Source organism: Eurosta solidaginis, chromosome 2 (assembly GCF_040869045.1).
Source record: "Eurosta solidaginis isolate ZX-2024a chromosome 2, ASM4086904v1, whole genome shotgun sequence".
NCBI classification, from domain to species: domain Eukaryota; kingdom Metazoa; phylum Arthropoda; class Insecta; order Diptera; family Tephritidae; genus Eurosta; species Eurosta solidaginis.
Window position 1 is genome coordinate 189,431,151 of NC_090320.1, and position 17,123 is coordinate 189,448,273.

Consider the following 17,123-nt stretch of genomic DNA (forward strand, 5'->3'; position numbering starts at 1 on the left):
TGTTGTATTACAAGGCGTTGTATGGAAAATAATCAAAAAGAAGCAATCAGCTGCTGGGAAAACAACACCTGGTATTGAATTCGCCTTGCCTTCGTGTAATTACGGGGATTCTATGTTTGCTAATGCGAAGGTCGTGGCGGCAGGGCACTGTGTTTACAGCTTTATCGCGATTGCGTCTTGGCCGGTTTATTTCTAGCGAACAAGAAACGATCGCGGTTTACATATTCACGTATCCATACAAACAATTTACAATTAAATTCAATGAAGCGAATGGTTGACAGGATTGCATGTGGCCGTGCTGCTACATTTATATAAATATCTTTAATGTATGGTTACATTTGCTAGACAGTGTCTGTGCTTGTCAAAGTTCTTACAGGGTATAACGTTATTATGGGACATTTTTATTTTCGGTATGGTAACCGTGTTGAGCGGCCATTTGCGAGTGCATACGAACTTGTTTTTTCGTGCCAGTTGAGAAAAAATGCCGAACGCGTTGGGTGTTGTACGTTTTGTATTAAAGTGTTACTCTTTGTAAATAAATTCAAATTCCAGTGAATTTCAATAAAAAACAGATTGCAGATTGTGAAGTAATTGGTATATAAATATAATGCAATTTGGTTTCAATTTAGCTTATTACCCACAGAATTGCATTATTGTATTCTGTACCAATGCATCAGATCCAACAAAAATAAACCAACCAACCTATTGAATGAATAATAAACGAAGATATACCCAGTATACCCACCACCTGTGAATGGACGTTGGTGTATTATTTCTGCTATATTGAATGAAAGTTCATTTTTTTTTTACCAAAATATATAAATAATTATATACATAAGAGTTCTTCCTGTTGACTCATAGTGCATTGTATGCTGAACATAAATATGAATGGTGTATATATGTACACATGTAAATAATCAGAGGAATCTGCACCTTTCTGTTCAGAAATGCTTGGTATCTCTAGACTGTGATTGTGGACTCATTCACTAATCGCTTCGTTGAGGTTCTGACATTCAGTTAAAAATATTTATACATGAGTTTGGGAATTTTCAGCGTTATGCATTGTTGATTTATTTGTTTTTGTTTCTGCTAACGTACGTACTATATACAGGTATGTTATATTTTGTTTATATGTTGATATGGATAGATATAAAAACGTAGGCATTGCCATCAAAGTTCTCCAATGAAAATGGCAAGTTTAACCTGTTACAGTATCCAGAGCGAAGGTGGGCCAGTGGCAGTTCCGATTGCAGCATTTTGACAGGCCTGTAGCCTTTTCCAGAATGTATTTTTAATACCAAACTTGTGACGCGTAGCTCATGAGCGGCCGGCCAATTGCTTTGTACGTGGTTAGCAACGTTTTCTTTTATCTTTTCCACAGCTGCCGGCAAGCGACTTATGGATTTTGTTGCAACTTCGTACTTTAGGTACAATTTCGGTGCATTGAACCTTGAAGATTAGAGTATTATCGAACGTTACCCCTAAGATCTTTGGGTGACTGACAGTCGGTAGTAAGACACCACCGACGCGAACGTCCAATATTTGCGACATCTGTTCGTTCCACGTCGTATACAGAATGACCGTGGATTTTTTTTTCTCGGACGTTGTGGCAGCGCACTGCCCACAAGTGGCCCGATGAAACCAAGCTAATCCTGTTTTTGTTTTTTTTTATTCATACATACTTTTTTTATCCTAATTCTTATTTCTGTGTTATATATAATTTTTTTTGTTACCGAGTCTTTGAGAGGCAGTGCTTTTTACGCGCCGAGATCTAAAACCGCTCAGCTACAGAGAAACTAATCAGCTGAGAAATATAGATTCACAAAATACAATAGATTAAAAGTATAAATATAATTTTTTAATTATTAAGAGAACATAGAACCGTCTTTTTTATGGCAAAGAGCGAGTCCGAAACATCAATTATTCTCGAGTGAGACTTATAATCTTCACACAAACATAGAAAAGGTTCGTGTAGTTGGAAATTGCTTCTGCATTGTTTAAGAATTATAGGTTTATAATGCCTTGAAACTCGGCATGGAACATCCAAGTTTACTTCGTCCAAAAGAAATGGGCTTGAAATCGATCCATTTAAAAGTCTAGCCATAAATCGTACACCTAGCATTTCTCTACGACTTACAAGGGTAGGAAGGTTTATTAGTTTTAATCGATTAGTGTAAGGAGGAAGATTATACGGAGAGTCCCATTGAAGATTTCTCAAGGCGAAAAGTAAAAACTGTTTTTGAATTGATTCTAGTCTATCCACATGAACTTGATAACGCGGATTCCAAATTATCGATCCATATTATAATATCGGTCTCACCAATGATGTAAGAAGGGTTTTTGTAACTTAGGATCACTAAACTCTTTTGCCCATCTTTTCACAAATGCTAAAACTCCTCTTGCTTTATTGACTGTGGCATTAATATGAGGGTTGAAACTAAGTTTGCAATTCATTGTAACTCCCAAGTCGACAAAAACATCAACGCTTTCCAGAGTTTGGCCATTAATTGTGTAGGAAGCTGGCTGTATGTTCCCACGTGAAAAACACATGTATTTACATTTTTCTATGTTGAGAGGCATAAAATTCGCATTACACCAAGTAACTAAATGATTTAAATCCGGCTGGAGTACAGAACGTTCTTCAACCGACGCGTATGACTTAAAAAGTTTCCCCGCAGCGGGTCAGGGATCACAATATACCCACGGTAGGTATGCCTGTCGTAAGAGGCGACTAAAATACCAGATTCAAGGGCCTGTGTAGCGCAACCCTTCAGGTTGCCAGCGCAATATATAGCTTCACACCCAATTGTCAACCTTACCTATACGCGGCGAATCCTGTTTCACCAACAGACGAGGCTCTGGCGACTCCAAGCTACTCATGGAATTTGGGGGGTGGGGAGGGAGGGAATGGCCTGTAGGTATAATGTGGCCACATAAATCGTTGCCGAGATGTTCGAGCTAGCACCTTAATGGTGCTATGGTACCGGAGCGTACCGGATCTGTATACGGCAAAGGACCATCACATCGATAACACTCCCCAAAGCCTTCGGGGAGCAACCTTATCGCTACAACAACAACAAAAACAACACTTAAAAAGTTTAGAATATTTTATAGTTGTGGAAATATCGTTTATAAAGATCAAAAACAGAATAGAAGGTCTTTTCCCACTAATGAGTTAGAGAATGTAGTGTTCGACAATTCCGTTATAGAATACGTAGATACGGCGAAAAACTTAGGTGTAATTTTAAACAAAACATTGACATGGAAAGACCATATTTTTAGAACGGTTGGAAAAGTGTATGGAATGCTTCGTACACTATGGTTAACACAGTATTTCATGCCTTTGCACATAAGACTACTTCTCGCTAAAGCGTACTTAATACCTACGCTACTCCATGGTTGTGTGATTTACTCAAACTGTGACTATCTGTGCAAGAACAAACTAAAAGTTGTTTACAACAACATTGCTACATATGTTTATGGGTTGAAAAGACTTGACCACGTATCACAACATGCTGAAAGGTTGCTAAACATTTCTTTCGAAAATCTTTTAAAAGTCACTGTTCCTCCTGAACCTGACTATCTATATCGTAAGCTTATTTTTCTGCAATCATCAAGATCGGTGTTTCTTCTTAAGCACATTAGATACCGCACGCTAACCTCTGAGCGCCAATTCTTTGTTACTGCAATACGTCTTTGGAACTCCCTACCTACAAGTCTTCGACTCTTAAATAATGCTCTGCACTTCAAAAAAGAGCTAACATAATTTTTTAACAACTTAAACTGGATCTCAAATTGAAGTTGTTAAAATGTTCATTTCTAAGTCCTTTTCCTTTCTCTGTGTCTTCTTTCTTCATTTGTTAAATACTATTCGATCTATAACCAGCCAAGGGTTGTCATCACTACTGCTGTCTTTTAATATTTATTAATTACTTTTATTTAGTTTTAAGATTTACATTTACATACATAAATATTTCACTATTATCCGTTATATTTAATTTAGTTTGATTAATCTAATTTATTATTATTATAAATGTTCAATTTTTTATAGCTCATGCTATTCATGACTAGCACTGTTAAATAATTGTGCTGGGAACAAATTTTCAAATAAATACATACATACCGAGATGGCTGCCCTGAGGCACACGGGACGGAACATCGATGACATTCGAACAAATCTTTTTTAAAAATGACTCTTTGAGTTCTACCGCAAAGATAGGAGGAGATCCAGCGAGTTAGGCCAGGTTGAAAACCAAGCAATTCGAGTTTATAAACAAGTAATGATGGCGTACTTTGTCGAATGCTTTGCTGAAATCAGTTTATATAATGTCGGTATGATGATTGTTTCTAAACCCATTAAAGACGTGAGTTGTAAAATTAAGCAAATTGGTTGTGGTTGATTTGGCTCTACAAAAGCCATGCTGAGAGCTATCTATCAATGTAGAAATCGAAAATGTAAGGTGATTAGTAACGATTGCTTCGAAAAGCGTAGGGATAGTGGAGAGCTTTGCTATTCCACGATAGTTTTCAATTGACGACTTGCTTCCTTTTTTATGGAGTGGGATAAGAAAGGATTCCTTCCAAGCCGTCGGGAAAATGTCATTTTTTAAAGAGAGGTTAAACAGATCAGTAAGGGGCTGGTGAATGTATTTCACACATTTTTTAAGAAAACATGTTGGGATCAAATCGTATTTGAAGGATTCTTTTAGGGTCTTTCGATGTAGTAGAACATCTACAGGCAACAAATGTGGGGCATATATTGAGTTACCAGAATGGAGCTCATACGGATAATTTGTAGGTGATGAATAAACCACAGCAGAGTAATTATAAGAATTAAGCGAAGAAGTTTGCAATCTCTTGATCGTCGCTGGTGATAATGATAGGTAGCGCGAGGTGAAGAAACTGGAGAGATCCCAAGGCAGTCGGTTCTATGTACCAGAGCGACTCGGGATTTTTCCCGACCAAGGACTTCATTTCAGTGTAACCCCATTTAATTTGTTGCGTCCCTTGGAGCACCTGGACTGCTCCATACCCTCCTGCTCCGGGAGGGTGTTGAACCTAACCTCGGTCACAGGATGTGGTTCTGCTGCATATATCGGAAAAGTATTTATCTAGACGGTCATACTCTGGCCAATGTGTCACGTGTAAAAGATGGTACATCCTTCGGGCTGTTCTGGGTTAGACCTCAACATTCGTCGCCCCCGAAATTTCTATAAAACCTTTGTGGCTCCTTGCTGTTCACGTCCAAGGATGTCCCGCGATTCATTCTGATGCTAGACCATTTGCTCCAAACTCTGAACTCCCCTAATTCAAGATTTTGTGCAAATGGTCTAGCATCATTGCATTTACAAAATGGTGTATATTTTTAAACTACACAAACAAAATATACGGCAATGCATTTGCTATGTCATTGCAAATAGGCAACTCAAAACTCCATTGTTTATGTTTACTAAATTCAATTTTTATTCTGAACAAATGAATTTTGTATGAAAACTAAACCTACGAACATACGAGACCTAAATCGAAATTTAAATTCATAGTTGAACTTCAAAAACTGTTACGATCCGTGATCGAAACTAATTTTTTAAATCACAATATCTCTGAAATGGTTGATCGGATTAATGACATATTTGAACTAGCAAGAAATAGTACTCGTACAATTTATAAAAATGGTTTCCAGTCACTAATCGTAACACGTAATATGGGCCCTGGACAAGGAAATCAACTCGTATAAAATAGCGTTAGAAATATTAGAAATTCCATAACGAAATGTTTTACTCATTGAGTGTGTTAACGTTTTCATTCCGTAAGTTCTGTTCTTTCGTCTCTATTTAAGTATTTGTGGAATCGCTCTTATATTTAGGATATTATTTATACACTTATTTGGAACATTCCGATGTCGTGACGTAGTATTAAACGAACGTGTTCTGAGCATGCCGGAACGAATAAATGAATACTTAAACGGAAATTTAACAATTAATCAGACTACATACAGTTACGGATTACAGATAAATTACAAAGTAAACAAATTTTATATTATAAAATATGTATATATCTATTTTATTAAATTAGTTGTCGGGCTGGATTGCGGTGCCGAGCAACGGGAATTGATTATTAGTGCTGTCGGAATGGACGTGATTTCGAGCAGCTGATGTATATTTATTACACAGTAAGTAGGGCTGCGATGTGTGGGAGGTTGGAAAGGACGTGATTCCAAGCCACTCGCCAAAAGTTATTGGAACTGGTGATAAGAGTGGGAGATTGGAAAGGACGTGATTCCAAAAAACCCACACAATCATTGCGTATTACGTGGCCCACGTATCAATGTTTCTGCGGTTCTTATTGAAATCAGTAAACAGACAACGGAGAGGTTCGTGCATTTCAAAATTCGATCTGCATGTGCTTTTTTTCATTTTGGATGGAAGGTTGGGAAGAAATCGTTTCCAATCCTTTACTAAACAATATAAATTATCGTTTGAGCTATTTAAGGTAATTTTGAAACAATTACGAGTTCAAGGCAGGTGGTATATATTTCTTTATACTGTAAAATGTGCCACAAGTATCAATCACCCCTATTCTGCATTACAAGTCCGTTTCAGTTCTCCGCTCCGCTTCAACGTAAGGTAGGTTTCCTAAGCAGTGATGATAATCATGGCACATTTGTATTTTTTTTGGTACATTTTGCTTCCCTAAAGTACGTTGGTACTACATTGACATATTTGGTACATTTTTGTACAATACAGCACTACACTTCAAGTCATTTGCAAAGCAGCTCTGAATGTACAAAAAAATTTTAAATTTTTGGAAGAAAAAATATAGTTAAGTTCTTTTGTTGCCGAGCGCAATTTGTCATTTGCAATTATGGATCATTTAAATTTGCTTATGAAAAATATCATAACTGATTCTAAAATTGTGAACAAATATTGCATCCATAGAATTAAAACATATAAAATAATAACTCAAATAACAGGGACATAAAATTATAAATCCATAATTGCATTTTGTCAGAAGAATTATTACTCTCTAATAATAGATGAAACGACTGATATATGTATGTATATCAAAAAATTTCGCAGTTTGGATTCGAATTTTTGATAAAAAGTGCATTGATATATTTTTAGATTTGATACCTTTGACCGATAGTAGCACGGATGGTATTTTTAATGTCATTATTAAATCTTTGAAAGACCATTCAATACCACTTGAAAAAAATTATTGGTTTCACTGCCGACAATTGCTAGGTCATGATGGGAGCAAAAAGCGGAGTGTAAGCAAGGCTGAAACAAGTTGTTCCAAATCTGCATGTTAATGGATGTGTTTGTAACATTTTAAATTTAGCTTCAATGGCTGCTTGTGATGTATTTGCCAACAAAATTTATAAATTTTTAAAAGACGTAAACTATCATTTTTGTAACAGCCCCCTTAGGAGGGCAGATTTTCAGAGTTTTCAAGAACATTTCGGTACAGAAATGCATGTTATACTAAAGTACGCCCCCACAAGGTGGTTTTCTAGACAAGCAGTCATAGATAGAATTCTTGAGCAATGGGATGCCCTCAAGTATTATTTTAATCTTTACGTATTTTGAAATAAAAGCAGCAATCAAAATATTAATCTTATATCTGAAATTTTTCAAAGTCCTATTTATAAAATATATTTTACATTTATTTCTTATATTTTAAATGAAATAAATAATGTGAATATAGAAATGCAGTCTGAAGATATTTTCATAAATTTACTTATTAACAAATTAAAAATTTTATAAAAAAATCTTATTTAGACTTCAGTCCTATTTGGATGTTAAGTATAGATTCAGACGAAAATCACTTAACCCCAGATGAAGTTTACTGCGGTGGTAATGTGGATATATTCTCTCAAACAACCTTTTCGAAAAAGATGACGTACACGTATTTAAGAGCTGTGCTAAACAATTTTGTAGTACTGTATTAAAGAAAGTAAATTTAAATGATAAAACTTTGTTGTGGGCTGCAAAACTCACACCTGAAAGTATTTTAAGGGTGAAACAAATAGTATCGTGCCTTTAGTTATGGGCTTGTTTCTGAAATCTGAATTTGATAAAGTAGAGAAAATTATTTCTGAATTTAGAGCTTTAGCAGAGAATGAGGGCCTTAAAAAATTCAAGAATTTAAATATATGCAGCTTTTGGGAAGAATTAAGATCAGTTAAAAATGAATTAAATGAGCAAATGTTTTCCAATATTTATAGAAAAGTTCAAGGCATATTGCCGATTCCACATCCATCCGCAAACGTAGAAAGGATATTTTCTATACAAAATTGAATTAAAACTAAGTGAAGAAATATACTTCAAATAAACACAGTTTCAAATTTAATAAAAACTAAAGACTTGATCAAATCAAGTAACAGTAGTTGTCATAATATAGATACGAAAAAAAAGCTTTTTGTCAACTGAGGTATTTAAAGAACTCAAAGAAGAACTGTTAACGTAGTGATTGAAACATGAGTTATTAGTATAGACGACAATTTGTCAACTTTTATACCTGAATCTAAATCTTTCGTACCTAAAATGTTTTTATGAAATGCTTCTGCATTGAATGCAACTGTTATTTTTTTTAAATATTAATTTTACGTACTCAATAAAGAAATGTTTTTATATATGTACATAATTGTACGCTTCAATCGATTAACTTCTTTTATTATTTTTACTTCATAGATCATATTTCCCTGTTATACTACCTTTAATTTGTGTTAGAACGTTTCCTGACTAAAACAGTTTTTGGATAAAGAAGCAGAATATAGCTCTAGTTTGGTTCAAATTCACATCCGAAGACTTTTGGTACATTTTTGGATGATTTAGTACATTTTCTTTCCTCATTTGATACAAAATGAAAAAATCCATTTATCATCCCTGATCCTGAGCTCCGCTTTAATTGAAAGAAGAGGAGGTTTGAACGAATTTTCGAATTCAGCTGTTTGGGAAAAATTGATGAAATTAGAACACAACAAAATAAAGAAATATTTGTGAAAAATTTATAAATACTTTAGGTTAAATAAAGACGCATTTAAGTATGTCTGGGATATATTTGATGGAGAAGTTCCAAGAAAAAGTCTGACTTCCGTAACAGCAATTAACCGCGTAATTGCTGCTTTGAGGTTTTTTGCTGAGGGAACTAACAGCATGATGTTGGTACAGATTACAATAAGGTGATGGGTCAATCAACCGCTTCCAAATCATTATCCTATTTTCTGGATGTAATGGAGCGACGGCTTTGTCCAGGGTGGATAAAATTTCAGAACAGTGAGGCGGAAAAACTGCAAGCGAACAAAAGTTTTATACTAAGGCTGCCTTCCCAGCCTTCACTTCTTCTTTAGGCCTTTTTGAGAAACCTTGTGCAATGTCTCTTTTTGTTGACAGCAGTTCCAAAAGTTTTTCATATTGCTCTGCTGTTGCACTTGTTGCCCTGCAAAACCATAAAAAAAAAACAAATAAAAAGTTTGTTTAAAATTAATTTTTATAAACATTGTACTTACATATTTTATAAAAAAATTGCGCTTTATTTAAAGCCCGCGAAAATAAAAATCAAATCGATCTCCGTCAACTAATTTGCAACCGAGAAAAACGGATCTCCGCTCGAAGTGTAGGATACGTCAAATCGAGACTTTCGAAGTTGGACTGAATGAAAACGGAACGCAGCATAGCAAAGTTACCAAACTGAGAAAATTTCAGTTCAGTTCGAAGTGTAGAATAGGGCTGAATATTGTTGCAGTGATTATTGAAATCTTGACACAGACAACGAAGAGGTTCATGCCTTTGAAATTTGATCTACATGTACTTAAATATAGCGGTTGGAAATACCTAGAGGACGTAAAAGGAACATTAAACATGACCTCACCAAGCAGAAATGGATTTAAAGCAAACAGCAAAATTGCTTTTGGACCGATTCCAATTTTTCGCTGTGAATGTGATAACGCGGGTTCCAGATAAAGCGTATTCCAATATAGATCTTACTAACGATAAAATATTTTTCAAAAATTTCCTATATCAGAACTAGGTTGAAGAACGCCTTATCTCAGAACGTTCTTCCTAAACGCCCTATCTTATGTAAAAATGTTTTGAATTTATGCTCAGGTAGGGAGTTTTTGTAACAAATTTTGAGGTATTGTATTTTTGAATATAATTCTGAAGTTCGGTGTTCTTCAAACAAATTCTAAAATATGAACCAAATCAATATAACTTTTTAACATTTCTCACAATATTTTGTAAAAAATGAATAATTTCCCCAAAACCTGTTGGAAAATTAGTATCACTAGAGATTTATTTAGTATCGCGGACACACCGCAGCCGGAGCGACTCGAGACTTTTTTCCCCGAACAAGGGCTGGGTATTTCAGTGTAACCCCATATAATTTGTTGTTTATGAAGAGCAGATCTGTTCAAAAATTTTTATATTGAAGTGCAAATCACAAAATTATATGTACACTGAAACTTTTTTGGTAAAAGTCTAGTTGAGGGGTCGACTGCTAATACGCGTCAAAAAATACCGAGAGGGGTGTCAAAAGACGCGTATTAATCTCGAGAACAATAATCCGAAGGCGGAAAAGAAAAATTTTATCTCTGTCCAGAGATATTTGCAGTTGAAGTTAGCGATTTTCATGTGGTTGTTGTGTTGGGTACCCACAAAAAAATTGTGAACATAAGTGTTTTGTGCGGATATAGTTTTGGTCTCCAAACCGGTGTTGGACCCACCCAGGGTAATTTTTTATAAGCGCGGCCGAAGGCCGCCAACGCAGAAGGTGTTCTACGCAAAAATAGTATGGATCCCACCCCCGGTTTCGGAGGTATCCGCTGGTCTTTTTTCGGTTTTTCGTTAATATCTTTTGAACGAGTTAAAATTTTTATTTTCCGCCTTCGGATTTTTAATACTGATGTCAAGACGCGTCGTTTGACACCTCTCTCGATATTTTTGGACGCGTATTAGCAGTCGACCTCTCAACTAGACTATTACCACTTTTTTAAAATGAAAAAAAAAAAAAAAATAATAATAATAATTTTAAATGCTTATGAATTTTGATGGTCCCCTTAGAATAATTTTGAATTAAAATGTTTCTCAGTGCTGCAAAATTTTTGAAAAATTGTTTGTTGTCAATTTGTTAGTGTGAATTTGAATATCATACCGAAGTACCTTGCCTTTATATGGAAGTGCTCTTTCTTTGCACCATATGAAATTCAAACACTTTCATATAAATCAAATTTATATGTGAGAGTATATATATGGGAGTGCCATGTAAGTTTTTTTTTAATTCAAAGTGTGAATTTGTATCTGTGCCTATTCTTCAGGGCAAAACAAAAATGATATAAGTGTGTATGGTTTGAGCAGTTCTGACGAAGGGGATAAGATTCCCAAAGAAGTCAAAATTTGTGGTTTGACCATGGTGTGAATAAACAGTCCCAGTTTGGCTGTAACATAATAAAATTAAGAGACACCAACCTCCAACCTCTATCCAAAATTTTGGTAACGATTAATAAAACCGTGCACCACCTAACTTTTATAAAAAATTATCAAAGGGGTTATCAAAAGGCGCATTTCGACCTCCGTTTTTATAATCCGGAAGCGAAAAATCAAAAAATTTATTCCTCTCGAAAGATATTGGCAAAAAACCAAACCCCGACCCCGAGAGGGTCCGAAATCGTTGGGCCCGATCTGTAGTTTTTTTTTGCTTAGCACACTTGTTGGCGGGCTTCGGTCGCACTTTATAAAAACAACCCTGGGTTGTTCCAACACCGGTTTGGGTATTAAAATAATATCCACGCAGAACACCTACCTAATTTAAGGGGTAGTGTAGCGCAACCCTTTCAAGGGGTTGTTAGCGCAATTTATAGCTTTTCCAAGCCAATTATCAACCTCACCTACCCGTGGCGAAACCTGTTTCTTTAACAGCCGAGGCTCTGGCGACCCCAAATTCCTCATGGATCTAGGGGGTAGGAAGGCGGGATGGCCTAAAAGGTTTCATGTGTTCATCGTTCCCGAGATGGTCGGGCTAGTACCTTTATGGTGCTTGTTAACGGAACGTACCGGGTGTATATCCGGAAAATTAACATCAACATCGATAACTCTCCGCAAAACCTTCGGAGGGCTTCCTTATCGCTACAACAACAACTTCCTGCATTAATATGTGTGTACGACAAATCTGGCAAAAAACCACAACCACATAATAATTTGAATCGATTATTTGCTTATACAAAGTGTTCGAAATAATAGCAGTGGCCTATGAAAATTTTAGTCATAGTTTTTTAACTGCAGTGCATTCGATGTAGTTGTTCTTTTTGAAAATATTGGACTGAAGCGTGAACATTTTAATTAATTTCAATTAATTTTCAATCCGTAGTTATATAAATTCATAGTTTTAAAACATTTGCCGTGGTAAACTCTCATCAAAAAGTTAAAGGCAAAAAGCCAAAACTTTCAAGGATTTTCTCAGATGTTCCGCAAAAAAAAAAAAAAAAAAAAGCGAACATCTAAAAATAGACACTAAATCCCGAAACAAGAAGGCGAAAGGAAGCTTTTTCCCGGGCAGAGTTGAGAAAAGTTGTGGCATAAGCTCGAGAAAAGCCTTTTTACTTCAAAAAAAAAATTAAGGATGAGTTTGTGTGTTAAATATACATCAACTGCTCGAAATCATGTCCATTCCGACAGCACTAACAATCGATTGCCGACAATTGATTTAATAATATACATACATGAACCTATAGCAGTCTCCAGATCAAAGGTGAGTGACGCGCGTCTTCCTGTAGAGATTGCTTTCCTCACCTACGAGTTAAGGGCACCTCAAGTACATATATTATAATTTCAATGCTTAGAAATCCAGCATCATGTTAAGGAAACTTCACGATGGGAGTCGCCATGTTCTAAGTCTCGCTTGGTTTCGAAGGGATCGGTGAGGTTGTTCAAAATCCTTACGGAGCTAATGGTGTTGCTCGAACACATTCCTCACGTCGTTACAAGCTTTGCTGAAAACTATAATTCATACATGGCAGCATGCAGGCAGCTCGCAGTGTTGAAAAAAGATTTTTTAAGATTCGGCATATGGTAAAAATCTGATCGATCGTAGATTTACTGGGCCCACACCTATTGAGTCCAATCAACTCTTTGAATTCAACAGCTGAGTGGAATATCAACCTATCTCAGCTACCGTTTCGTAAACGCCCTATATCACAAACGCTTGAGTAACGCCCTATTTCAAAATTTGTTTCTAAAACGCCCTATCTTCGAATTTTGGTTAAAAAACGCCCTATTTAAAAATTTCATTCAAAACACCTTATCTGTGTTTCAATTCAATACATTTTGACATCAGATCGGGTGTGTATGATAAAAGTCTGAATTATGGCGGTTTTCAACCGAACTCTAAGATAGAGCCAATTTGAAACAAATTGTAAAATATGTATGATCGTTTTGAGAAATATTCTCAGAGCGTTTTTTAACTGTAACCTGAGATATGGTTCCACTATTTCGTCGATATATTTAAGGTATTCTTTCTTAGGTTTTTGAGAATAAAATTATTCGCAGTAGGTATCCCTCCGACGACTAATTGGCACTTCTTTTTCAAAATTTCAGATTTCTTTAAACAAATATACCTGCATTGAATTAAACTATTTTTACCATCATACATATCAGACATACTTGAAATAAAATGTTAAAATTTATACGCGGTAAAGGTCAACAACCATCAGCGGAAAGACAGCGACTACAAAAGGAACTCTTTTCGTACAGAAAGGTAAGTAGTTATATATGTAGTTTAACATGAATTATTTAAAATAAATTTAGCCTTGGTTCCCTACTTTTAACTCCAGAAAATATTTTGAGCAGTGTTATAATTAACGGTCTTTCGCTCGATATTGATCCGGTACGTTTCGGTAAAACGCACCATTAATGACTACACTTTTTTCAACAGTACGTTGGAAAATATCAATATGATTTTAAAAAATTTCTTTGGATTAAAGAAAGCATGATGTGAATATTACAAGGTAAAACCGATGAGAGGCAAAAAAATTGTAAAACTCACGTTTTTACTTTTTTTTATCTCCGAGAAAATTAAGGCCAAGTTTTCCTTTTAATTTTGCGCGTTCTAAACTCATGTTATATGCTGACCCAAAGATGTATCTACTGAGGCAGACGAGCTTTTGGTGCCAAGGCACACAAGGGACGATCGATCCTATCTATAAAAGTTTTCCTAAATATTTTTGATATTAGTTCACCTATAACTTGAACGTGGGACTTTCGGTATGATAGGCCAGCACAGTACCTCTATATCTCGTTGGCAGGCTTTGTCCGTAAAGCTGATAAATTCAGCCGCCACGAACTAACAGACTTCATCTGGAGGATGAGGTTCAGCTAAGCTGCGAGAAACTACAACGTCCTTGATGGCTTGGGCAAGTTTTGGTGCTCGCGAAGGCCCTGTGTAACTCGAATAAAACAACGGTAACGTAAATATTACCTTTGACTAATATGTACTGCTGTGTTCATTACCATTATCTGTATTTTTCAATAAGCAGTTCCTTTTTGGATTGGGAAGGACCTCTCTGAGCCAGTTTGTAGCCGACTGGCTACCAAATCGAAGTGACAGCCATTGCAAATTTTTGGAAAATATTAGTGCTAGAAATAGGAAGCAGCCAATTTAAAACTGCCATAAGAGTACTGAACATAATTACATAATTCCTTAGTATTATATTTCTGATTATATGGTAACTTTATTAAATATACTTCAATCTACTAGTGTGTCTGAACATAGGAAATCTTATGAAAAGTACGGACACCACTTCGGTAAACCTACGATCATACCCAAAATTAAAACCCATTAGTAAATACTATAGAGGCTATAACGACTCGTTGAGCGTTTTCACTTATTCATTTCGTATGTTCGGAAAATTAGTCTTTATATATTTATGGTATTGTTATTACTTTATAATTTATGTATTATAAGAGTGAAGTTCCAAGAAAACCCACGTAGCTTGATGTATATTTTTACGCATGTACGTGTGCTGGATATGACCATGTTTCGAGCACCGGCGAAGTCGATCAGCGTCAGTCCATTAGAAGAGGTTTCATTGTGTATGCAGAATTTTGTGACTGTAAAAGTCTCTTTTTGATTTTTCATATGTTGGTATGTATGTATATAAGATGCTACGCTCTTATCTCTACAACAAAAGCAACATATTACGCTCCAGTTTTTTCTCCTCGCGAAACCGGACATTGTCACCGATCCAGTCATCGGCGACCTTATTTACAACATGGACACGGCAAATATCGACCATATTGGACATCCACATCGATGGCATTACTTTACCGACTGTCTTACACTCAAAAATACAGGGTGTGTCGTTCGATCAGGATCTACATTTCGGCGAGCATGCAACCGCAATTGCACCTTAAATCCAGAGCCGTAATAGAATCCTCCAATCTCTTGCCAGCAGAATTTGGGTAAAGACAAACAAACACTCATTACCACTTACAAAGCAATTGGCCGGACGATTGCATGCTATGCGTCCCCGATCTGGTCGCCAAGCCCAAATGTTAACTCAGTGGAAGAAAATACAGGCCTGCCAAAACGTGCCCATAAAACCTCCTACGCGATGAGGCGAGAGTACTCCCCATTAGGGATAGAAATGAAATGCTGATCAAACAGTTTCTGTTAAATACCCAGAAACCTGGGTATCCCAACAGACGAAAGAACGTGTATTACGGGAGTCCCTGTCGTGAAGACTTACCTCCGGTGTAAAACACAGATCAATGTCCGTTGATCTTCGGCCCAACAAGTTGGTACCAAATCGGTGAGCTGGGGTGTTCAAGTCAACCAGCCTTGGTTTGGCCGAGGAGGACTATCCATCCTCCTCTTCCATTTTCGGGTAATGGCACCCGGTCTTCAAACACCATCACAATTTAAATCAAGGGATGTGACCAACCTTTTCCGCACACAGACCTGTGAGTGCCGAGTGCCCGCCTCAACAATGCCCCTCGACATCGCTTGAGGCCACACTACGTTGACAAACATTGTGTGCCATATTGTCTACTATTGGCTTCCATTTTCGCTACTAAATTCGCTCCAATTTCCACTCAATTACACAACAATTATGCACCGATTTGCCTCCAAATACACTCCTACCACAATTAAGGGATGTGGCCAACCTTTTCCGCTCACAGACCTGTAAGTACCGAGTACCTGCACCAGCAATATCCTTGCACTGCAGTCCGCCACACTGCAGTGATTTGACAACGTCAAATCTTGCCACATATAGGATGTGGCCATCCACACAGCGAACGCCTCCTATTCGCTTACGCAGTCTAAAGCAGCCTCAAACATCTCAAAAGACGAGATGAGCACCGGCCCACTCGTACAATTATCGATTGTTTTTCGGCTGACGATAGACATGCGTTCTTTCACCATCTTTCGTCAACTTATTTGCAGCATTTTGTCACAAATTAAGGGATGTGACCAACCTATCATCTGCCCCTCAGGGTCAGCTTCTCAATGAAATTGGGACTGCCGTGGCAAGCATGAGACCGAATTCCCCTGGGTCTTGGGTCCCCAAGGGAAAACAAGTCTACTCAGAGCGTGTGTCATAAGTGAACTCTATTTGAAACCACAGCCACCGCGATGCTCCCACAAGGGGGCCATCCCAGGACAGGAGGTGAGACCTGAGTACAAAGCATCGTTCGATGCAGTGCACCAGATCACACTGGCTTCTCCTGCTCCCGCGGTAGCAGTTTTTATAAAGACCTTGCCTAGGGTCCCACAGGGTGATACACCGCGTCCACCCTGCTACCTTTCGAGTAAAACACCTTACTCATGGATTGGGTAACCATGGTATTATGGTCGCCTTTTACGACCGGTATACCTACCGTGGGCATATTCTAACCCCTAACCCACAGGGGGATATCCCAACAGACATCTGATTGAAGAGGCCCCACCTCCCAGGGGCTTAAAGAGGCCATCTCCGTGAGCATTATGAGAAATACGGCACCTGAGAACACAGCCGTATGAAGCAAAAAAACAAAAACGGTCCTCAGTATTATTCACAAACAGGCGTCGGACCTCTATGCCAAAAATACCCAAAAGTCGCAGAAGATGAACGCACTCTGCCCACGGAGACG

The 17,123-nt window shown here is 37.1% G+C and overlaps 1 protein-coding gene across 12 annotated transcripts in view; it reads left to right on the plus strand.

Moving 5' to 3' along the window:
* The first annotated feature begins 470 nt into the window (after positions 1-470).
* Positions 471-17,123, plus strand: part of l(2)gl (LLGL domain-containing protein l(2)gl) — a 188,190-nt gene continuing 171,537 nt past the window's right edge. For 7 of the 12 annotated variants that reach the window (XR_010949716.1, XR_010949715.1, XR_010949717.1 and 4 more), the window contains exons 1-2: positions 471-594; positions 13,590-13,749. Coding sequence is in view for 4 of the 12 variants with exons in the window: in XM_067766630.1 (XP_067622731.1) it covers positions 13,666-13,749 (84 nt within the window). In the remaining 8 variants the exon portion in view is untranslated. Of the gene's footprint in view, positions 595-625; positions 1,112-13,589; positions 13,750-17,123 lie in introns of those variants that run through there. The other 5 variants (XM_067766628.1, XM_067766629.1, XM_067766632.1 and 2 more) reach the window with 5 other exon arrangements.